General features: G+C 43.8%; 1 protein-coding gene across 5 annotated transcripts in view; it reads left to right on the top strand.

Moving 5' to 3' along the window:
* The window catches only part of PEAK1 (pseudopodium enriched atypical kinase 1), a 112,528-nt gene extending 104,881 nt beyond the window's left edge, over positions 1 to 7,647 (top strand). For all 5 annotated transcript variants that reach the window (XM_051770352.1, XM_051770351.1, XM_051770354.1 and 2 more), the window contains one exon: positions 324 to 7,647. In XM_051770352.1, coding sequence (XP_051626312.1) covers positions 324 to 1,484 — 1,161 coding nt within the window. In that variant the 3' untranslated portion in view covers positions 1,485 to 7,647. The remainder of the gene's footprint in view (positions 1 to 323) is intronic.
* Positions 7,648 to 23,912: the final 16,265 nt, after the last annotated feature.

Raw genomic sequence — 23,912 nt, 5'->3', positions numbered from 1 at the left:
GGATAATCAAGTAACTGTGAATAAGCTTCACTGTGCATTGGCCATATATTGCTGCTACTCTGATTAAAAACCAGACTGTATTTTCCATTGGATAATCTATGCAGAGGGAGAGGTGCCTGCATGTATTGCTCTGCAGTTGCTTACTAGCCAATGGAAACAGTTTGAGTGCCTTAAGATTGTCTGCCAAGGTCGGCTCAGTAAAGAATTTTTTATTGCTTGTGTTTAGGTCTAGCCTGTAGATCCCATCAACAAAATACATATTTATAAAAAGGATGCAGAATTTAGAAATCTAAGAGTTATGTCTGTTTACTTTCCTCCCCCAGATTTGTAAGAGCAAAGCAAAGGAGTCCCAGCAGTATTATCACAGCCTGTCTATCCGGCAGAGCCTGGCCATCAACTTCAACATCCAGCAGGACTGTGGCCACTTCCTGGCTGAAGTGCCAGTTCGGCTCCTGCCGTGGGAGGACGATGACGCGCCGGACGTGGAAGAAGAAGAAGACCGGGAGGAAGAGGAGAAAGAACCTGAGCAGAAGAACAGAGACACGGCTTCCAGTGCAGAGGCTGCAGCCAAGGAGGGCTCCAGCAGGCCGGGCACCATGAGCCGGCCCCGCAGCCGAGTGGTGGTGATCACGCGGGAGGTGCCACACCTGACCGTGGCCGACTTCGTGCGCGAGTCCGAGCCCCGCCACGCCAAGAGCCCCGACCTGTACGAGAGGCAGGTCTGTCTGCTCCTCCTGCAGCTGTGTTTGGGCCTGGAGCACCTGAAGCCATATCACATCACACACTGTGATCTGCGCTTGGAGAACCTGCTGCTGGTTCACTCCAGACCGGGAGGCAGCCCCCTGAGCCCCGAGTCCATGGAGCACGGTCCCAACACCGCCTGCCCAGCCAGGCTCATAGTGAGCAATTTCTCCCAGGCCAAGCAGAAGAGTCACATGGTGGATCCAGAGGTCCTACGGGATCAGTCCCGCCTGGCTCCAGAAATCATCACTGCGACCCAGTACAAAAAGTGTGATGAGTTCCAGACTGGCATCCTCATCTATGAAATGCTGCACTTACCCAACCCCTTCGATGAGAATCCAGAGCTGAAGGAGAAGGAGTACACTCGTGCTGACCTCCCGAAGATTCCTTGCCGTTCCCTTTACTCTCAAGGGCTTCAACAACTTGCCAGCTGCCTGCTGAATCCCAACCCTTCAGAGAGGATCCTGATATCAGAAGCCAAGGGAATCCTTCAGTGTTTGCTTTGGGGTCCACGTGAGGACTTGTTCCATGCTCTGAGTACCTCTTCCAACCCCTCGCGGAGAGATGCTATCCTTCAGAACTGGCTGGACATAAAAAGGACGCTGCTGATGATCAAGTTTGCAGAGAAGTCCTTGGAGAGGGACTGTGGAATTATTCTGGAAGACTGGCTTTGTTGTCAGTACCTGGCTTTTGCCACTACGGACTCACTTCATCGCATTGTGAGAATCATGAAGCAGCACTAGTTTGTAGAGCCTGTTGCTTTTCATGAAGCACCCTCACCTCTGCCCCTGCCCTCACTCCAGCCTGCACTAGGGCTCACGTTTTGTACAAGTGTTAAAAACAGCCTAGATATCAAAGCCAGCAACTCTGAGCAAATAGGTTCTCATTGGAGAAATTGCATCCTGTACCCAGTCTGACAGAAACTTTACTTTTTTGGCCGGGCCCGTTAGGGATTGATTATATATGTATGACTGCATTCGGGTCAGACAGTACGTGACTTGATTCATATCTGGCAGAAAAGGAGAGCAAACTTTGATACCACTATTTCTACCACTGCAGTAAACAAATTGCCCTCCTGTTCTGGGTAGTTTCTGTCATTTCCTGTGTAGCACTGGTTAGTGAATAGCAGTGACCATCAGCAGAGATGGATTAGTTGTAAATGTGAGATGAATGATCCACCGTGCCACAAAACACTCATTTGCTTCCATACCACATACCACACAAAATTTCTTCTCAGCTTAATCAGTCCCCCACAGGTGGGCTGTGCTCCTCTTTCCTTTGGTCTCAACCACAGACTTTGCTGTATTTTCCTCCCCAGCTGTGTTTTTCCTGCTGACTGTGGCAAGTGTCAGTGAGCATCTGTGTTCAGTCCCCTTCCCTCCTTCTCTGCCTCACTGCCTACCCATATCCTCTCTACCCATGGATCCATGAGTTCAACAACGCTGCCTTAACCAGACCATTACCCTTAGCTTATGACCTCTGCATTAAAAAGCAGAATATGCACACTTTGTCTATCCTGTTTCCCAGGTGCCATTCACCAGTCTGGACTGTTGATGTACTGTAGCCATAACTGCATTTATACAAGAACAAGACAATGGTGGGCCACTGAAATTCCCCCTCCATCACTAAAGCTTGACTTGAACTGGATAGGACATACATAACCTCTGACAATCACTGCTACAGATCGAGGATGAAAACAACAGCCACCTCTTCTGTTTTATTTTGGTCTGCTCTTGTCACTTGGGCCATACTGCAAAATGGGACTGAAATTGGCTCTGCTGGTTTGTTGGCAGGAGATAGAAATGTTTAAAGCTTGTCTGTGTGTAGCTAACAGGCCACATGGAGACACTTCTACTGCAGATGTAGTTCTCTGAAGGGTAAAAACAAGGGGGCAAAAACACTGTTGTTTAATTATTGAGAGAACTGTTAAGTTTGGCAGCCACAGCTGACAGTATCGTGGGCCATGTTCCCCACAGGGGTGTCTGGCTGCCTGTCTCTGTCTGTTGTAACTATTGTTTTCTAATGTTGCAACAGACAACACCCGAGAAATGGAATGTTGTCAGAAGAGCTCAAAGAGCACCACAGACAGAGTTTTGGATGAGAGGAGGAATTAGTGGGGATTAAAGAGTCAGAATTTCTAAAAACTCAACCTGAAGGAGCTTTTTCACTTTTAGAGGCCACTGCTGACTCCCTTCCATGCCCTGACAGCCATTTCCCATGGAACCTATGCAGTTGTACAGACAATACCTTTGCTCAGTATTGCCAGGCTATGAGTTGTTTCCTGAATCACTCTGAAGAACTGATCTGGATGCAGGGAAAAAAGTGATCCTGAATATTCTGACCCAGGTGATGGAAAGCAGACAGCCCTAGTTATGAGCCTGTGCTTCTCTCCTATGGATCTATGTGCAATTCTTGTATTATTTTTTAAAGCTGTACATTACAGTGTTCACTTTACACACCAGCCTTTACCTGATGCTAGATCTGCAGCCCCTTCCTTTACTTTCCTGGCACATAAATGCACAGATATCCATGTGTTCTTTTTTTTATGGATTGATGTTTCATTTTAATTGTTAAAACTGTGAGGAATCCATTCACTTCAGCCTTGAAACAAATAGCCACTTTATACAGCATATGCATGCTTGGACCAGATGCATGGAAACTGAACAAACAGTCCTGCAGGCTCAAAGTCAGCAAAACTAGCTCTGGATCCACACAGTACCCTGGAGGGGCTGACATGTCTATCTTGCTCTTCTCTGGCATCTCTCAGAGCTCAGCTGAAGGGCATGTGGAAGCCTACATCGATTGTGCTGTAGTATAGACTGTCTTTGTGACCTTCCTGAAGATTTTTTGAAACTTCTGATGATTATTCTGTTGTTTGATTCACCTGTATCAGTGAAGGATCAGGCAAGGATAAGGGTAATATATTTTAGTGTGATATATTTTTTGTTTCTTTCTCTTTTTTTGCAAAAAAGGTTAGGATGGCGGCATTGATGCAGAAAAAACAGGACAGTGCATTAAAAGCCCAAGTGCAATGTGTGTAGTTGAGGTACCTCCACTACATCAGGAAAGAAAGTTTCTACACTACTGCTGAGCAGCTCGTAGAAGAACCTTCACAAAGAATCCCACGCTGGGTGCAGCCCTGCTCGCTCTGGACACAGGAGGGCAGCGCTCTGGCAGGGTAACCCAGCGAGCACGGCACGGCACTCTGTGCTCTCTAGTCGCCGTTAGTCAGTGTGTGAGCTGCTGGAGGGCTTTTGTTCCCCGTGCTCTGTGTTGTGTTTGTTCCGTGGTGGGGGTGTGTGTGTGCACCCACCCTCCCAGCCCCCTGGCCCGGAGCCTGGCCCCACTGCAGCGATTCCCGGGGCCGGTGGGTGCTCCCGTGCTTACGGCCCCGCGTTCCCGGTGTCCCTCCCGTGTCGACGTGCACATGCAAAGCTGAATTCTCAATGTTCCCCGGCCGTCGGTGTTAGTGCAGCTGGTCCGATGCCTTTGTATCTCTAGCTCTCCAATCTCAGTTTGTATCTGTTGTGATGAACCAGTACTCATTTTAGCTCTGCAGTATAATCAAGCATGGATAGATGTTCACTACCAATCTCTTTCTTGTGCAGCACTGGGTAAACTTTAGCAATTTGTAATGTCGTGTGGTCTTTTTCTTTAAAAAAGAAAGAAGGGTCAATGTAGTCAAACCTGATCTGGCCTGAGCTCTTCCTCGAGGAGCCTGAGGCTGACTTTGCAGATCTGCCCATAACTGATGATTGTAACTTGTGTTTGTGGTGGTTCTCCATCCTGGCACCAGACTGTGCCACGTAAATATACAGGAATGTATGCATTAAACTGATTGTAAGCAAATCCTAAGAATGCTACAGCATAATTGCTAAGCAAAAGGAAAAAAACCCGCTCTGTTTGCAACAGGATCCTGTGTATGACAGGAACAAAACCCCTGGCTGTGCATGTTAGAACTTACTTGAATATGTGCACAGATCTTGAATTTTCTTTTTAGCAATGTCGCACTTTCAGTTGAGCTCAAGAAATAGGAAGAGCTGCAAATCTAAGATAACAGTATTGACTGTAAATATATATTTTTCTATTAATAAAAGCTGTCATTCAAATATTTTTAACATGAACTCTAAAGATTTTTCCAGTGCAAACTAATTTCTGGGAAAATCAAATGCTTGTTTGAAGAATTATGATGAGTGGTTTCTGATCCTATTAGAGCCATTAAAACCCTCTCTAATGTTACAGAGAGAGCACAGTGATTGGATTCACAATGTTTAGTGCCTTGTCAAAAACCTGAAATGTAGCTGGTCAGTTGGTGGGAATCTTACTCTTTTCATAACAGCCCTAGAAATAATCCTGCCCACATAAAGATGCAAAATACTTTGCAAAATTAAATGCTGTACTTCATAAGAGACTGGGTTGATCTGTTCCATGAGATTTGTGTTCGGGGTTTATGTGACTGGGTCCCTTTAGGTCGCTTGTAGTACAGCATAAACCTGAAGTAACAAAACTGTGGGCTTTCAAATTTGGGATCTGCACAGGGAGAACAATAGTGGATAACAAGTCAGCTGGTCTGGACTGACCAGGCATTGAGAGAAGCCTTTTGCTTTGACAATCTGCTGCAGACACTCTGCTGTGGGAAGGTGAGGAATTAGTGTGGGAGAAGCAGGGAAGGTGAGATGTGCTGCTCCTGCTGTAGGCAGGGGAGGTGCTGCACACAACCTCTGTTCCAACAGGAGTGCTGAAAAAACTACTCTGAGATGTTATGGAAAATGGGTTAGGTTTGTATTCCTTAAGTGGGAATGACTTATTCACTAATTACCTGTCAAACCTCAGATCTGATCTGGTCAATATGCATAACCAGGTGAATATAAAGAGAATCTACTAGTAAAAGCTTGCCTACAAATTTTCAGGAATGAGGGAATCCAGAAGTTTCTTCTGGAGCCCCTGGAATGTCCAAACATAGAAGCCTGGTCTCACTTCCACATTCAGACCTGATGAAACCAGTGACTCCAGCTGGGATAGCACGTTACTGGTGCACAGATGAAAATGCACAGGAGCAATTACAGGAATGTTCCATCTTAAATCTTTTCTGCTCCACACATCCCAGCAGCACCCACAAGGTAGGAATGGATCACCTTGACATGTTAACACAAGGGAATTCCCACGTGTTACAGAGAAAAATATACTATTTAAGTAAGTTATGTGTTAGGGTTCAGCTATGTAGAGAATTCATTCAGCAGCTTCACACTGTAGGTCCTTAATTTTAACATGTATTTGCTGCTGAAATAAAATGTAACTGTTTCTCATGTCCCATCTAAATTAACTTTTTTTTGTTTGTAATAGCAAGTAAATCCATATGTAAATATATATGAAATAGTCCTATTTTTATTTAAATCGATTTTAACTTTTCTGAGGGATACAGTAGAAACTGAGTCAGAGCTTTTAATGCACTTTCTTTTCCCCCTTTCCCCAAACTGGCTGTTCGTTCCTCTGTACAAACAGTACTTGGCCATTATTCCCTGCCTGACTAGACCATCAGTTTTACTCTGATTCTGCAGAGGTGGTGTTGGTTCTGCTAAAACTCCTGTAAAACCCCGAGCACAGTCAGAGCCCTTCAGTCAGCACAGGGAGGGATGTGATGATGATTCAGTTGTTCAGTGAGGTAACATCGAAGAAGTGCAGAATAGAATTTTAAATACCTCTTTAAAATACACCTGTGGAAATCATTCTGTAAACAATCATCTGGATTCCAAACACTTCAACAGAAGAATACACAAAAACTACTTTCCAAAAGAAACACTGGAGAGAAATTTCTTTAGGGCACCCTCAACTCCAAAAGGAGAAGCAAGTCTTTTTCCCTGCTGTGTTGCAGAGAATTTCTAGTAGACATTTGTCTGGATTTTATTATTCACCTGGATGCAGTATTAGAAAGATGGGGATTTGGAGTGGGTGTAGAATGTAATTTAAATAACTTCCTAAAGGTCTCCTTGCATTGGTGCTCCACTCAGCATTTACTTGGAAACCACAGAATGCTCTCAGATCAAGCAGAGTTGCCAGTGAGAAATGAAATATTTCACTTACCTGTACATAAGCATTTTACCACTCTACAGAATTTGAGAATTTGGTTTGTACTTCAGACTATAAAGATATTTTTTTTCCATAAATCCAAGGGGAAGATTTCAGGGATTTAGAAGAGGTTGGAGCTTTTTTATATGGAGGGAATATTTGTTCATAAATATATATATATATACATACATATATATATGAGTGCATGTGGGCATGTTTTAATATATATATGTATGTATATAAATTTTGTATCCCAGAAGTATTCTTTGCCCCTTTTTGCTTGAAAATATATATATTATATATTGTATATATAATATATATTTAAGAGTGTGTAAATTTTTAAATAGTCATTTCATAAATAACACCTCTTCAAAAATGACTCAAAACTTCTGTTTCCTTGTCCTTTGACTTGTTGGTATGAGAAGGTTTTGCAGTTGAAATCCTTGGGTTTTTTTCTTTTAAAACTTAATTATGCTGAGCATTTAAGATTATGTTCTTGTTTTTAATAAAAGGGGGAAATTTATTTTTAAATTAGGGATTCCAAAATCAATGGACTTTTTTAAATGGGATTTCTTTAAATACCTTGAATAAGGGAATTTTTTTTTTCCATTTCAACTCAATTCTTGTGGGTAATTTGTATTTGGAATTCCTGGTTGCATTGCTTTATCTGGTGCTTCATATTGATATTTACACATTTTTATATCAATAAGTATATAAACTACAAGCCTTCCTTTGTGATCAGGGGCAGTTACACTCTGGTTTGCTGTGGTACTTTGCTGTGTACTCTGTGGCATTCATGTTACTGTGTATATAAACTAGTTTTATTACACTCAAATCAAACTTGCAGTTGTCTAATTTTTCTCTCTTCCTAGACAGAATGTGTATTGCTGAGGAAATTGCACGTGGCAAGTCCAGCAAAGGATTTTATTTTGAGAATAGCTGGGGGAGGGTGGGTGCAACAGCACCAGTGTGGCAGGGACACACTGGGCTTGGTGAGGCTGATGCTCAGCACTCCAGCCCTGCCACCACAGAGCTCAGGTATCCCAGCCACAGGAATTCCAGTGCTTGGGACACTGTGCCACCTCCCACCGCTGGTGTGTTCCCCCAGCAGTCCCACCACAGCTGGCTCCATCTGGACAAGTGGCAGCAGCAGCAGCCCCAAACTGAACTGGCCACCAGCAGCTGCTGGTGACTGAACCAGTGCCTTGCAAGGCCTTCCTGGAGAGGAGTGACCTGGGACATTAATGAAAACAGCCACTCTGAGACAGCCCTGAGCACGAAGGGAGCTGGGCCAAAGTCAGCCATTTCCCTGGTGTGGACAGGGCTTAAATGACCTGCTGTGAAGGAATAAAATTGCTCTTCAGTCAGATTTTTCTGTGCCGTGACAAAGCAGGATGTCTCTGAGGCAGTCAGTCGTCTGCTGTGGAATTCATTGCGTCTGTTCTGTTACCTTGAAACATCCAACCTGATGGAGGGTCTGTGGCAAACAGATGGGATAATGTGCATCTTCCACAGTCGTGCAGACACACTTCAGTGGCACCGAGCTCAAACAGCTCAATTCTGTCCCCGGCTCTGACAGGCAGCACTGGTGGCTGCAGATGCTAATTTATTAGCATGGAACAGATGACACGTGTACATCGGAGCAGCACTGTGCTCCTGCAAGACAGACAGTCCCACTGCTCACAAACACTCTTTAAAAAAAACCAAGCTGAGAAAACACCCTGCAGGCTCTGTTCTTTGCACAGTTGCAGTGGCTTTGCACAGGTATGTCATCGGTTGCAATGATCAGAGTTAGTCTCAAGTGTAACTACTACAGGCCATTCATATTTATTCCTTAGACACTGTTTCAAAGCCTTTCAAAACCACTTTAAGCTATTGTCTTCATCCCTTCGAAAAAACCAAAGCTAGCTGACTCCAGAGGTGCCAGTAAATATGCAATGTGTTTAACAGCCTGACAGATATTTTGGCTTCCCTCTTGACTTCAACAAAGTGCCACCGACTTAACTAAGCAAGAGTTGGATTATGCCATTTGTCAGTGGCAATCACCACTCTGCAGGGAAAAGATATGCAAAAATAAGCTGAAACCTTGTCAAGACATGATAATGATACTAGTTTAACTGAAATCTGTTTGAAATTAATTTAGTTACGTTAGCACAGACTCTCTTGTGGGTGTCCTTAAGCGGTGGCAGTCTGGCGCTCTCATTTCATTGTGCCAGACAGGAACGCAGGTGGAGCAGATGCCTGGGTTTGGTTGAGGCAGGAATGTCTGTATCCATTTTTCACCAACTCAGAAATTCACCCTGGGGTAGAGAGGCCCTAAGGAACTATGTTCCTCTGTGTGATAAACCTCCATGTGTCCCTTGAGCTCTGCAGGCCACTGGTTTTGCCCAAGTTGATGAGCTTCCTGTATGAATCACACCGTCCTCCTCACCCAGCAGTGCTTTAACCAGGCTCAGAGGGGAGCGGCTCACAAGGCACACTCTTCAAGTGAAATGTTTGCCACAACCTATTCCTCAGAGGGAGGCTGAGGCTTTCAATTCTGAGCTAAGACAGCTCTGTGGAGAAAGACACTCATTAAAACACCACGTTGGGCCTTCAAATCCACTTCACTTGGTGCTGCTGCTGCAGTCTCAGGAGACAGCACCAGAGCCTCGTGCCCAGGCCACCCCTGTGCAAGGTGGGGGAAGGCTTCTTGCTATCAGTTCAGTGCTTTCAGATGAGCAGAAAGTGCCTGCCTGGCAAACAGATGCTGGGGGAGCCAAAGGAGGGCAGCCTGGAGGCCCTGAAGCAGAGAACTTGAAATAATAGTACTGAAGCTGCATTTTCTGTTACATCTCCTGCTCTCTGTTACACCTCTCCTGACCCTTTGTTTTGCTGTCATTAAGGTGTTATTTTTGTTAAATTGCAGCTGGCAGAGTCAGGACATGCACAGAAGCAAGCATTGGACGTAAGAGGCAGTAATTCAAGGAAAAATCACAAAACTCTACTTCTTATCCTGCAAAAGGAGAAGGAATGGGAATGGGGAGGCTTATTGAGAAGGTTTGCTCTTTTTGGTACGAGCCAGGAGCCCTTGTTCAACAAATACATGGAAAGCTGCTTTCTGCAGCTGTTGCCTGGTGTTTTACAGGTGCTGGGATGACCCCATAGTCCCCTGCACACAGGACAGCCCCAGGGACAGCACCTGTGTGCAGCAGGGCTGGGGACAGTTACAGATCTGATGTCAGATGCCAGGCTTTGCCTGATTTCATTGGAGTCTTAATGGTCCAGATAAACTGCAGTGAATAGCAGATTAACCTTGAAAAAAATGAAATCCCTGCAGTCTATCTGTAAGAAGCAATCTATTAACTTTGCACCTCTCCAAAGTGCAAAAGGACATAAAAGTTCTTCTAAAGAAAATGAAGAATTAAATCAAGATAATAAAATTCTCCTGGTTCCTACGTGGGCACTAAATTTAAATCAAGTTACTGTTGGAAATGGGCCAATAGTTTGCCCATGTACAGCCACCACCACAACCACCAAAAGAAAAGGAACATCCCATAACCTGTGAGCCAAGTCATGCAGCTGCACTTGGCCAGGGAAGAAAGTCTCCTTCCAAACTTTTTTCCACTTATATTACTGGAAAAAAAAGTTTAATACTCTGCCATATGAATACTCCATCTTCTGTATTTGTGTTTGTGTGGGGTTACTGCTGGGGCTGCGAGCACAGGACCCCAGGGCGTGTTCCAGCCTCAAGAAGGAGCAACAGGATGTCAGATGATGTTGTGGGATACCACATGACCAATGTTTTAATGACATTAGTTATGAATGTTTTAATACCATCCCCTGCTTCCTAAAACCCAGGCCCAGAGCATCACCATGCCCAGCCCTTTGGCAGCAGGGAACTGCTCCCACCATTTCCCTGGGGCTGGAAGCATTTCCCACCGTGTCATCACCTTGGAGGCTTCAACATCCCCTTCCCCAGGAACTGCAGCACAGTCCTGCTCTCTTCCTTGCTGTAAGGCCTTTTTTGTGGTGTGTTTTTGAGGTGATGTGGCTCAAACTGAGGGACTGGGAGTAAGGGTATCAGTATTCTGTAGAAATGTCAGAAGGTATTTCATCTCCAGCCCATAAGCACCCTATTTGCTTGTCCTGGGTAGGCATCTCCATGCCTGGACTCTTGACTTTTGAAAATTCTGGATGTTCCATTAGACTACTTAGGTTTGTTTTTTTTTTTTTTTTAGGAATCAGTCCATGTTCATCCAGCTCAACATTTCCTTCGCTGGGTTTTTTTCTGGGATTTTTTAAATAATTTAAATCCATCTGGAGTCTTTTACAACCTTCTGCAATTTATGCTAGTCTTGAATAGATTTCACTTTGTGATTAATCACTTCTTCCTGCAAATCAGGAAGACTGGAAACATTGAAGTAAGACTTGTTCTTGGACACAGCTGTCTTGTCTTCCCTAAAGAATCTGTACTTGCTACATTAGTTTTGTTCTATGTTCACAATTAAAAGGGTTTTCTTTTTCTCCACTCACCAGAAGTAAAATAAAAATACAGTATGAGTTTTGTGCTGATCCTAAAGCACTTTACAAGGAGAGCATAATTCCTGTGTTACAGATCCAGGAACTGATGGACAGCATGGCAAAGGAATGTGGAAGAAGGACACAGGAAGCCATTTGAGGGGAATAGTATGCAAGGATCCAGGGCCCATTCAACTAAACCATCTCCTACAGTGCTTCTACTTACATGCTACTCCCCACTGACTCACAACTATTCACCAGGACTTGAGAGCCTCCATCAATTAAATCTATTGCAGCAGGATTTTTATAGAATTATAAATTTGTTTTGTCAATTTTAGCAATTGTTGCTGGAACACAAAAGTAACAAGATTACAGTCTCAAAAGAAAGGAATTCAAAGCTGTACCACTGGAGTACCAGGCCAAGCCACTGACATCCATTTCAGCTCCAGTATACATTTGAGATTCGTATCCTCTGTCACTTCACCACCCTCTTTTGTCTCCAGTGAGGCTTCAATACCTCTGTTTTGCAAGAGGCAACTCTGTCTTGGAGCATCTTTCCCACCTGGACCAGGTAGTTCCTGGGCATTGCTGAGCAGCCTTTCTTTTGAGGAGGTCATGGGCAATGAGCCTCATTAACATGAACAGGAGTCCAGTGGTCAACTGCCTGGGCACCCCATCAGAAATGTGAGTATCAGTTATTTCTTAACTCCCAAATTATGCTGATAATTTCAGACAGTCTCTGCTGGAAGCTTCAAAGGCCCTCATGTGATTAGCACATCCAGTTCATGTTATTCCCCAGAGGAGTGTGGTCCCTTCTGAGATGGTGTGACCTTTCATGACCATATCAGTGTAAAATACACTGAGCAGAGCTCCAGTGAGAGCACTGGGAACTTGGGCAGAGAATTATGGCATATTGGAACGTGTCAGGACTCTGTGTAAATCTCCTGTTTGCTCCCAGGTATCTTGGAAAACAGCAAATTGTCAAGGCTCTTTCTCCTGCTGTAGCCAGAAGGTGCTCCCTTGGACAGCTTGGGATCCCTCATGCTGTGGGTGCCATTCCTGTACTGATGTACTGGAAAATGCCATCTGCTGGGCAGCAGAGCATGGGCTCCCTTCAGCCTCATCACTCAGGCATCAGGAGCAGTCACAGGGGAGGCAGGTGGAAAATAACAGTCCAAGTCTCCTCCAGAGCTACTGGCTGACCAGAAGGGCTGTCATTGCAGCAGCATTGCAAATTTGACAAGAAAGGATAGTGGGCAGTAAACTACCTACTTCAGATGCAGTCCCAAGGTGGTATTAGTAAGAAAATGAGAGATGCAGCACAGTCCCCTCAAAGTAATTCCCTGTCAGCCTGTGTCCAGCACTGCCAGATCTGGCAGCTCTCACTCTCCAGAGAACTGGGGGCCTGGTGACATAAATCAGAGGACTGGCCAAGGAGCCTGAGTGGTGCCTTCCCCACCAGCTGCTCGGAAGCAACTGCAGAGCTCTCCCCAGTGCTCCATGTACAACCTGGGTTTAGCAGCACAGCAGAAGTTCTCTTGCCAGCCCTGACTCCTGCCCTGGCCCAGGACTCTGCCAGGTAGTCCATTCTGTCAGACAACACACTGGGCAATGAGGAGAGTGGCTTTCCCATAGAAAGGGAACTTGGCAGGCAAATGGTGTCTACCTACAGTCAGAGAGAGAGGGCTGTGAAGGATGCAGGCAGAGTTCAGTGGAGCTGTGCCCACTTAATACTGCTGAGCATCGACCTCTAAATCCCATTAGTAAGTTTAAATAAGTCTGAGAGGAAATGATGTTGGATTTACCATAGACCTCACTCCTTTTGGAGTTCTGTCAGTAATTTTCCTGCTGGGCTGCCCATGGCTGACACCACTGGCTGTGCACCTTAGAGGCTTGTTCCAGTAACAATCACCAGAAAAAATAACTCTTCCATAATATTTTCTTTAATGTTGCATGTCTTTGTAAGACTCTCTTCTCTTATCCCTTTTTCTATTTTTTTTCTTTGATTCTTTTCCAAGTTTTCCCTTTTAGTTATTAACTAAATGCCAACTCACTGTGTATTTAGTAATCAGATTATCTACTAATACCTGCCTAAAGCAGTCACCATTGATTAAAAAAGAGAGTGGTCATTATGTTATTTTTAATACAAGTGATTTACGTCCTCAGGCTGAGATTGAATTAAAAGAGAGATCAAATTAATGAGGGATTGAATTAAATTAGAAACATCTGATTGCAGTATTTCCTTCATCTCCAAACTGCCAAAAGAAGACAGTGGTATGGCTGTGAATTTATGTTATCCTACGAAAAGGTAGAAAGAACACCTTGTTTCAGCTGCATCTGGGAAGTGGGCCTTACCATGGATATTGCTGGGTAAGTGCTCAAAATCCACAGCAATTTTGGAAGGGGATATAATGTAACAGCAGAAGATTTAATCAGTACACCAGGCACGGAGTGAGTCACTGCTAACTCCTCATTTCACACAATGTAGGGCAGATTTCTGAAGCACTCTCTGCTCACCCACCTCCTCCCACACACACGTGGGGAACCATCACCACGGGAGGGAAGTGCAGCCGGGGGTGCACACGAGCCCTGCCAGCAAAGCTCTGGGACACATTTGGGATGCAGGCAAATTTATGACATTCATCTAGTTATTAGGATTGCTTTTGAATAATTTTATCTTTTCCACCCTCCCCAAAGTGTCTTAATGAGGTATATGATGTGAAAACACTTCACTAGCTTCTAATTTGGATGCATTTATTAGTTCTAAATAGCACAGGGAATGAAGATTTCAAGCTTGCTCTCTACAGGGAGCAATCAGTGGGCTCAGGATGTTGTCTGGACTGAACTGAGCTCCTCAGTTTTAAAAGTGGTCTTTCTAATCCTACTTCTTATCTGACTAATCATCAACAATCCCATTGCTATTCCTGCCCTTCATCACAGCAGTGCTTGTGTTGCCCTGCATTTCAGTCATTTTAGTGAGACTCTAAACTGCTTGTGAGAAATGCTTTAACTGACTTTGACTGTTTATTACCTCCTGATCATAAATGCTGATTACAGAGCTGGGAAGATTGGTTTGTCTTTATTGTGAAACCTCCACATAGAAATACAGAAAATTAATTTTTTTTTATTATGTCAACGAGTTTCCTTTGTTTTTTGATCCAGTGAGTGCAGAGAAAAGATCACTCCTTCCAGGGTGAGAGGCTGCTTTACAAAAGCAATAAGCAAATCAAGAGAAAAATCTTGGCAGTATGAAGTTGTGACCTAATTCTATCCTTCACTGCATTTCCTCCTCTCTCCAAAACATCCAAAGTTCAAAACAGCTGCCCTTAGACAGAGCAGAGCTACTCAAATAGGTCACTTACAGAATAAAGGCCATAACTGCACATAATCCCCTGAAACACAAACTAGTCAGAGTGCTTACCCAAGCCATGCATGGCTGGATTCTGGAATGCTCCACATCTCTGGAAAAGGCCTTCCTTGGGGTAAATGCAGCTTGTTTTACATCAAAGACAGAATGGCTTTTCCCTCCTGATTTGAAAAATCAATTGCAATTACAGTCAGAACAAATGCCCAAGTTCAGTGTGCAGCTCCCTGGGCTCCAAACTCAGAGAATTCCCTGCACATGGCAGATCCCTGCCTTGGCATGCACAAGGAGGCTCCATTTGGGATGGAGATGTGCATTTTGCAAAGGTGCATCCTCAGTCTGTGGAGGTGTGAAGGTTAATTAGGATGACCCCAGTGCAGGCCACAGAGCTGGGCTGGTTCAGGACAGCTCAGAGCCCCGTTTGTGCAGGTAGGAGAGGAGCAGCTCTAGGATGTTCTTACATATGTGCTGTGTGTGAACACTGGAACAGCGTGGCCATGAGCCTTGGGACAGCAGACAGGTAAATGACAGCTAGGAAAACTCCCCAGTTAGGAGCTCTTAATCCCTGGCAGAGCTCTCCTGTGGTGGCACCCATGACTGGAGGCACCGAGGGTTGGGGGCTGGACCCTGCAACCCTTTGCCTCAGCAACTGCCCCACACAAACCCAGCGTGGCCAGGGCTGCCCCTCTAAGTGTATTTTGAAGGGACTGTTATTGCAGGTTATTACAGTTAGAAATTTCCAAATTCAGTCTTTTGCCTGTTTTCACTCTGGTTTATTGTTGTGTTTTTTTTAACCAAAATGAATCAAGCATAGCACATGTTCTCCCTATTGCTTACATATAAATATAATTTAAAGGCCTACATTAATATATGCCATGTTCTTTCTCTACAGGGAAGTTCCCAAGGGATTAAGACAACAAAAAATTAAGATTAAAATATGAGCTTTCCAATGATGAAATATGTATTTCCTCAATGGTTACAGAGTTACTGCTTTCTGTATTTATGGGGGGGTTCACCCCTTATCGAGTTAAATCTCAGTACAAAGCTATATTTGAACACTGATCAAGTTCTCCACCCTTCCAAAATCCCCTCACAGCCTCCTTGCAGGTTGCACAGCCATGAAGATGGACATAGGTGTCACACCAGGTTTTGCATCAGAAAGCAAAATGCTTTGGACATGCTGGGAAGGAGATTTGAAACAATGTGGTATCACTGGCACACGTGTGATCTCTGCCCCTCAGCCTTCCCCTGCTTCACACAACAGCTCATCAGCTAAACTGCTTCCACTCCTCCACTGCTCACCTACTGCATTGACTGATTCTGTAACCAGCTCAGTCCTCTGTGCCAGACCATAAGAAACTGTTCTCTAATGAATTAAGAAAGCTGCTACATGAGCCTTGGTAACAGCATTTGATTCCTGAAGTATTTGTGTCATTACTGCTGGAGGAAGCATATCTTATGCTGTGTCTACACTCAGACACATGATGTTTTTCTAAGTCCACAGGCTATTCTACTGAAACAAAGGAGATGCATTTTTTCAGTGGTAAGAAAAGAAAACTAAATGAAAGGGATTCAGAAATACACAGCTGCTGAGGTGATTGCCTGAGATATGTAGGATAGAGAGGATTATGGGTTGAAAACATGATATTCCAGTCCATTACTTTGACTTGAAGACGAAATAGAGCTGAACAGAAATCTATGGTACTATGGTGTAATGTAGTGGAGAATTAAGCTCCAAATCTTTTTACTTGCTCTTTGCTTACAGGAAGAGTAAAACCTCTCCAAGTCTGTTTCAGTGCTCAGAATCCATGTACCCACAAAGAGCTAAGGCACCCAAGGGTGATGCTCACAGCTGGATCATCCAGTTCATTGGTTTTGTGGAAGTGAACACCACCAACCACCACCCTACACCACCACACCCTACGGCCAAGTGGCCACCAAAACACATTCCTCCTGGGTTTGTTCTGTGGCAAAGTGACTGTGGCATTCCCAGGGACAGACTGGAACAGTGGGCAGCAGGAGAGAAGGGCACAGCCTGAGTGGATGTCTCAGGCAGGCAGGAGGAGGGGCAGCCAGGAGGGGCTGGTGCCAGACAGTGATCCCTGTGCTTGCTGCCTGCTCCTAAGGCTGGCACGGTAACAGTGTGCCTTTCCTGGGGAAATGTGGGCACTGCCCACATTCTAAGGCATGGAGAGGAGGGCACCAGCACCAGCAAACCCCCTGCTCCTCTGCAGATAGAACGATGACAGCAGCCAAAGCCTGGAAACAGGACTGGAAGCACGTTTTTGTGCTTGTGAGGAAGTTGTATCTGGCAGTGAGAACATAAGGGGCAGGTCTGCTGGGGGACATCGACTGACTCGCTGTCTGCGCCACGGCAAGGTACATAAACCCCTGCTTCGGGCTCCTGCTGTGCAGGAGTCACCAGATGGTGCTCTACATACAGGCTTGAAAGTTCTTATCTTAGCGTGGGAACTTCTGTGGCCTTGGAGGAAACAACGCTGTTATTTTTGTGAAGCCTTTCCCTTAAAGTTTAATTGGCGTCTCAGTCTCTCCATCTCAAATCGGTTTTTGGTTAAGCTGTTTGTTCAGAACAGTTTTGGGGCTGGGATTTATGAAAAGGAATTTACAGGCATTAAACTTGTAGCCAGGTCTACAGGAAATATGGGAGAAATGCATAAGCTGCACTAAGATATTTAGTCATATAATTTTTACATCACTTATTTTTCCTGCAATGGGTAACACACATACAAAGCCTGGAAATCTGCCTCACAGTGGATATGACATCAGAGAACTAGGACCATGTAATAAAAGAAATCTTCTGATGATGTGATGAAGATGAAATAATACTGGTAAGGTAGTAGGCTTTTCAGATTAAATAGCTACAGCATAGCAGAGCATTCTTATCAAATATCAATGCACTACCAACTGTATCCATCTCCACATTTTCCCTCTGAACCTCTATAGTCATCCTACTTCAACTAAACAAAATTTCAAGACAATCAACAGAAATATTCAGAATATGGATCCCTCTTTTTCTTCATCACCTCTTAAAAGAGGATTCATCTCACTAAAACATATTAGAAGTCACACACACTACGGCTCTGAACATCAGGACAATTTATTAGAGCGTGGATTTGATCGTCTCCTTGAAATTTTGGGAAGCGCCCAGGAGATGGCAGCAAATTGCACTCCAGGGTAGGAGACTCCAGGTGAGCCTGTGGGCTGCTCAAACCACCTCCGGGTTCGCAGTCACACAGGGTTTGTCTTCTACACAGTACGAACTAAATTCATTTATTTTCTTATTTGCGAGAGGCAGAAAGAACGTGAGACTTCCAGTGTTGCACTCAATCAGTGTGTAACATCACAAAACTGTAGTAGCACTTTAAAGTTGTCATTTTCCTAAAATTTGTAATTACTTGAAGCACTTATTTCCCCACGTGAAGGCTACTGCTATAGGTTCCTTTGCATAAATTAAGAAGGCCATTAAAAATAGTTTCAGGAGGAGAGCGATTTGTTATGAAATGAAGGTCAATCTCATTAGATCACTGTAGCAGGGATCCTAATCACATCCTGGCAGAAACAAGGCATCTCATTACAGAAGCTGTATTTTGTTTGAAATATTAGGCTGTCATTAACTGAGCACTAAAATACACATAATATTGGACAACATAAATTATTCCCCTGAAAAACTGCCCTGCACAGAGGTGGTAAAACAATAATGGGGATACTACACAATTGCTCCTGGATTCTGAGCCACAGTTGGGCTGATAGAATCATACAGAGAGCTGGTTTCAGACTGGGATGCAGCAAACTACAACTGGTAAGAAAGATGCTTAATTTTCCCTGGAACAGTTGGGGAGATCTAAGTAACTGCCAGCTGAGAAATACAAATATTTGAAAGGGAAAAAAGCCCTAAAGATAGAGTCCAGAAGTAAACATTGCTTTTACAAATACAAGAGAAGGAGTTGCTTTTCCTTTCATTATCCATTTGGAAAGTACCAAGTGGTTTTTTCCAGACCTTTCACTCTACTGGGAACTGCAGCTGAATGTATGGATGTGTTTAAATACTTCCCTGGAGCTGTGTCACAGCACTTAGCACCTGGCAGGATTATGCTGAGCATCTGCTCCAAGCCAGTCAATAGGAACCAGAAAGGTACCTGATCAGGGGATCATTCCCAATGGGATACCAGACTATCCATGGGGAGAGAGCTCAACAGTCACAAGAGTCCTGCTCTCCACAAGCTGCAGACCTCCTAGGTGTCAGCTAAAGACTGTGAGGTGCACCAACAGCCTAGGGAAATTGTGAGGAAATCAAAACCAGAGGTGACATGGATTTCCTAGTACCATGACATTAATCCAGGGCGGGTTCTTCATCCACAGAGTGTGTGTTTTAACTGCAACACTCTTTCCTTCCAGTGGAACAGGGTTAACCATCAGTCCCCTGCAGAGATCGTGGAGAGAAGGCAGGTGTACAAAGGGAGCAGCTCAAAGCAGCTACAGATGGCACCAAGAGAACACTCTGGCAGAGCTGTTTTGCAGAAGCAAAGGCAGCCCCACTAACTGGTTTGTGAAAATTGCTTGGGCTTTTTAGAGAATTGGGATTTTTTTTTTTAAATGTTTATCAATTTTCCAAACGTGACGGAGAAACAGCAGTTACAAAAATGAGATATTTTAATTTATATTATCAGCTGCAGATTATGTAATGAACTCTGACAACAGTGCTTAGAGTCTGAGGCACCTTACAGAGACACCCCAAGTCGCTGTGCCCCTCAAGTCATGTCCCCAGTGAGTCAGTGGATGTGTCACACCCATCATGTACCAGGGACACTGGGACATGCATGTTGGATGACAAGCCCATGACAGGCCAAAGCATAAGAAAGTCTATTTTTTTCTTTGTCTTTCTGCCTGTCACTGTCTTCATATCTTTACACCAGCTTTAAAGTTTGCTTTCTGCATGAAACACTTTCTTAGTAGGTAAGACACAAATATAAATATAGTTAGGGTGAGAGAGCTGGGAATTGGCTCCAATGGGTGCTGTAAAAGGGAAAGGGCAATACAGACACACAGAGGATGTGCAAGGAACAGTCATGGCACTGTCCAAAGGGCACAAAAGCTTACAGAAGGTGACCTTAACAGCTGAATTTTGAACAAAAAAAAAAAAAAAAAACAACAAACAAACAGCAAGAAATGATCAGGTAAGGTGAAATATTTTCCAGGTTCTTGGAGGGTGAAGTCTCAGGAGCATTTCTGCTGAAAGCAAATAAACAACCCACACCTGCCCACGGTTCATTTCTGCCTATGTGTGGCCCTGACTCGGTGCACATTCTCTTGGGAACCATCCAGTGAACAGACTGGGTAAAAATCCAGGTTAAAAATACAACTTTCTTTTCCCTGAGTTATTTTTTACCATAATCTGCTTCCTCCTCCCGGTCTCCATGGTTACCTAAATACTTTGAGTGGTACCTTTGTTACTGCCATGTGAAGAAGTGGAATGGAGGGTGGAGAAGCCAGCAGAAGGCTGCTGAAGCTGGCAATGCTGCAGAAAGGGAAATCTCATCAAACCTTCCCTTTAGAGGAAGCCATTTTGCAGGATATAAGATCCTGAAAACGGAGCTGACTGGAGCTGGCAGAGAGCTGAGGCAGAAAATGCAGTGATGGGGAGTGAGGAGGGAGCAGGTGCTATTTGTAGTCCAGTGTAAAAGACTCCAAAGAGCACAATGGGCAATGCCACAATTTCTCACTTTTTCCTACAGCATGAAATGGGTGAACTACAGGGATTTTCAGTTGCTCTCCAGCATCAGAGTGGACTTTGAGGCCAACCTACACGTAATTCTTAACAAAAACAATGTTAATGTACCTCTGGGGAAGCTGCCAATGCCAGTGACCTATCTGTAAACAGAACTTTTCATATCTTGTTTTTTGAATTATTGTATCAGTCCTTTGGATGTATATACAGAATTGTTTCAGATTCTAACATCAGGCTTTTAGCTTCAAACTGGTTTTCTGTGGTACTTCTCAAACCTGAAATGTCTCCCTCCAGCAAGCCAACCCTTAGCTGGACACAATGACTGCTATCAAACATAAATATAGAAATAAATATCAAATAAATTAGTTTAGAGCACACAAACATGCCTGCATGCCATCCAGTGTATTTGAGCAAAGATGTATTATTACATAAATTCATGAAAATCATATTTAAATGCAGTGTCTTTATGACTGAAAATTATAGTTCATGTAAGTTAAATCAGATGATAGAGAGAAGACATAAAGAAAGTATAATAAACAAATCTCAACCTCTATTTCTGCCCTTCCTCAGTCATGAGCAGTGCTCCCAGTTCCTTCTACACCCCTTCACTGGCAATAAAACAGACCTTGCTGCCAACATTTGATCATTACCTATAAGCTCACCATGAACAAGTCCATTGAAAAGTGAAGAAATGCATGGAATGACTCCTATGAGATCATTTACTTGCAGAGAAGGGCAATTAGTGGATTGCAAGTCATGACTGGCATTCTTGGGAGGCACAAAATCCGATGGGTAGGAATGAAAGTGGTAAGAGATTTCTCCTGCTCCAGAACACTTGAAAGACTGGATTTCATCATTGCTGCCCTCCCTACTTAACACTGACAGTCCCAGTTCCCAGCCCTGGTCACTGGTTTACAATACTCTGACATGGATACTCTGATTTGCTAACTGTACTTAATGATGAAAAGATTGATTAGGAAAGTGTTTGTCAGGTAATCAGTCATTTTTACTATGCACTCATCGATGTTCATGGACCTTTCCAGGCTATTATACACTTCAAAGAAGCTCATGATTATCTCCTCAGGAGCTGGTGAAAAAGCATTAGATTATTCTTTACATTATTCATTCAAGTGGAGTTAACTCATTTCTATGACATTTTGTAAACTGTTTGTCCCAAAAGCAAGAATACACTTTTACTTTTCTGATGCATGCCTGCAAATGGAAATTACCTCTGCTGTGCAATTGTCTACAGGTCTGTCTAGATGAGTGATTTATGACAGTCCAGACTCAATTCCATCAATGCAAAGTGCACTGTGTCCACAGAATTTAACTCCTGGTGTTTATATTAAAAAATGGAGAGTAGAATCAAGCATAATTAAACTGAAGGGCAAATTACATCATTATTGGATCTGCTTGCACATTTGTCTGGGCACTTCTGGGTCTGCAAAACAGCTTCTCAAGCCACTTACCTTAACCAGCCCTTCAGCCAACCTGTCCAGCCTGTGCCATGCTGCACTTGGAGACTCGGGGAGGTCCCCAGTCATGCAGTTAACATCTTGCTGGCACACTTGCATTCTGCATTTGAGAACTTCAGGCTGCTCTTGCCCCGTGCCCACCCCAGCCTTTGATGCCCTCACTCTCTCAGAGCCCATGGAAGCCCATAACCTCCTTGTACACGTTTCTGGTACACCTTTCTGAAAATACTGCTGTGGGGACAGTCGGGAGCTCAGTGCTGTGTAATGCTGAATAAGCATTCTCTGAGGAGTTTCAAAGAGGCTTAAACTGTATTAAAGACAAAAGCACATCTCAGCAGTCAAGCCAGTGTGCACATCAAGCAAGAGATCTAAGCACCAAAGCTGTGCTGGAGACAGTTCAGTCCAACTCAGTCAAGGCAGCTACTGGAATTACAGGCAGTGTTCAAAGTGCTTGTTACAACCTGCTTTCCAGCAAACCTTTCTCCCTGGGAACTGCAGTGCCTTGCCTCACTCCAGCAGGACTCCATCCCTCCTCCTCTCTGTGCTGGCAGAGAGCTAGAATTTCCTGCCTACATTTCCATGTAAGGGGGAGGGCAATTTTTGATGTCATCTTACTGTTCATCCCGTTTTTCCCCTTAAATGTCACTTGACTGGTATGCTGTGCTTGGTATGAGACCCCAGCACCTTATTCCAGACAGAGTCCGTGAATTTGAAGACTGGTGATACCCAAAAGTCTGGATGTGTTCTCCAAAGAACCAAGAATATTTCACTGCACAAGAGTCTGCAAAGACCCCACACACTGGCACCCACCATCAGCCTGTGGATGAGAGCAGCAAAACAGCACTGCAAAGTGGAATGCCAGGCACTGTTATATTTATGGTTTTGGGGGAGTCATGCTTAGAGGAACACTTGGCACTTATCTTTATCTCAGGCAAGTGTGAGTCCAGCCCACACAAACCCTGTGCCAATTCAAGAGGCTGACTGCAGTCCCCCCATTGCTCCTCTCTCCCCATGAGCCCCTTTTGTTCCCTGCACTTATAAACCTGCAACCCCATCATAGGCCCTTGTCTCTTCTCCAAGCTTGAAGTCCTGGCCTGCAAGAAGTCCTTTCTTGCATTCTTTTCATTTTCAGTTATCAATGTTAGATGCTAAAAAGAGTCTCTATTGAACACCAGTTCCTGTGAATCTATAAAAAAAAATGTGAAATACATTATGTGACATAGAAGTGAACTATTTCTCTACCTGTGAAAGCAGAGAAAATTAATACAGCAAATCATATCAGACCATTATGTCTGTTAAGATCAACATTGAAACGGCATAACGCCATCGTACTAAAATCTTTCTATGAGTTTTTAAAGATCATTGATCCTTTTTCTATCAAATTCCTTTTAGAAAGGCTTTTTTCCTGTCAACCCTTAGTGGCAGTTTTGATAGTACCATCTATACACACTTTTAAAAATATCATATGTCACATAATTGTAATATAAAACACAAACAGCACATTAAGAAGCAGAAATTACAAGACACAATCACACCCTAAAAGCCATAAATTCAATGCAAAACCTCACTAATAGTGCAACTAACTTTGAGCATATCTTCTGGGTATATAGATTCATTTTTAGTGTCAGAAAATGGTCTGATAACACTTGCAAGATTGGGAAGTTTCATCCATGAGCATATAAGGACTTGAAAGCTGAAAAAAGACTTAGTATCTCCATGGTATCCAGGAACTGGTTCTGGATATAACTTCCCAAAATTGTAGGAGGAAAAAGAACTAACTTTGCTACCATGGAAACAGAAAGTGGAATATAACTGATTGTTACTTGTCCACCTTTACAAGACTGATCCCTAAAATGTTAAGGCCCTCAATAACATGGGTAGTTTTGTTTCCACCTGAGAAGTAAATCTGCTAGAAAAAGAACAAGGACAAGTATTAATCAAGCTGACCAAGCAGAGGAGAGCAGCCTGGGAATGACAGGTATTTCCAGGAAAAGTAGAGGATTAGAGAGGAGAAAAAGAG

The sequence above is a fragment of the Manacus candei genome, unplaced genomic scaffold (genome assembly GCF_025592945.1).
Source record: "Manacus candei isolate 608988 ecotype Guabito, Panama unplaced genomic scaffold, ASM2559294v1 h1tg000119l, whole genome shotgun sequence".
In the NCBI taxonomy this organism is placed as follows: domain Eukaryota; kingdom Metazoa; phylum Chordata; class Aves; order Passeriformes; family Pipridae; genus Manacus; species Manacus candei.
The sequence above is the reverse complement of the archived record's forward strand: the minus strand, read 5'-3'. Positions and strand labels throughout refer to the sequence as shown.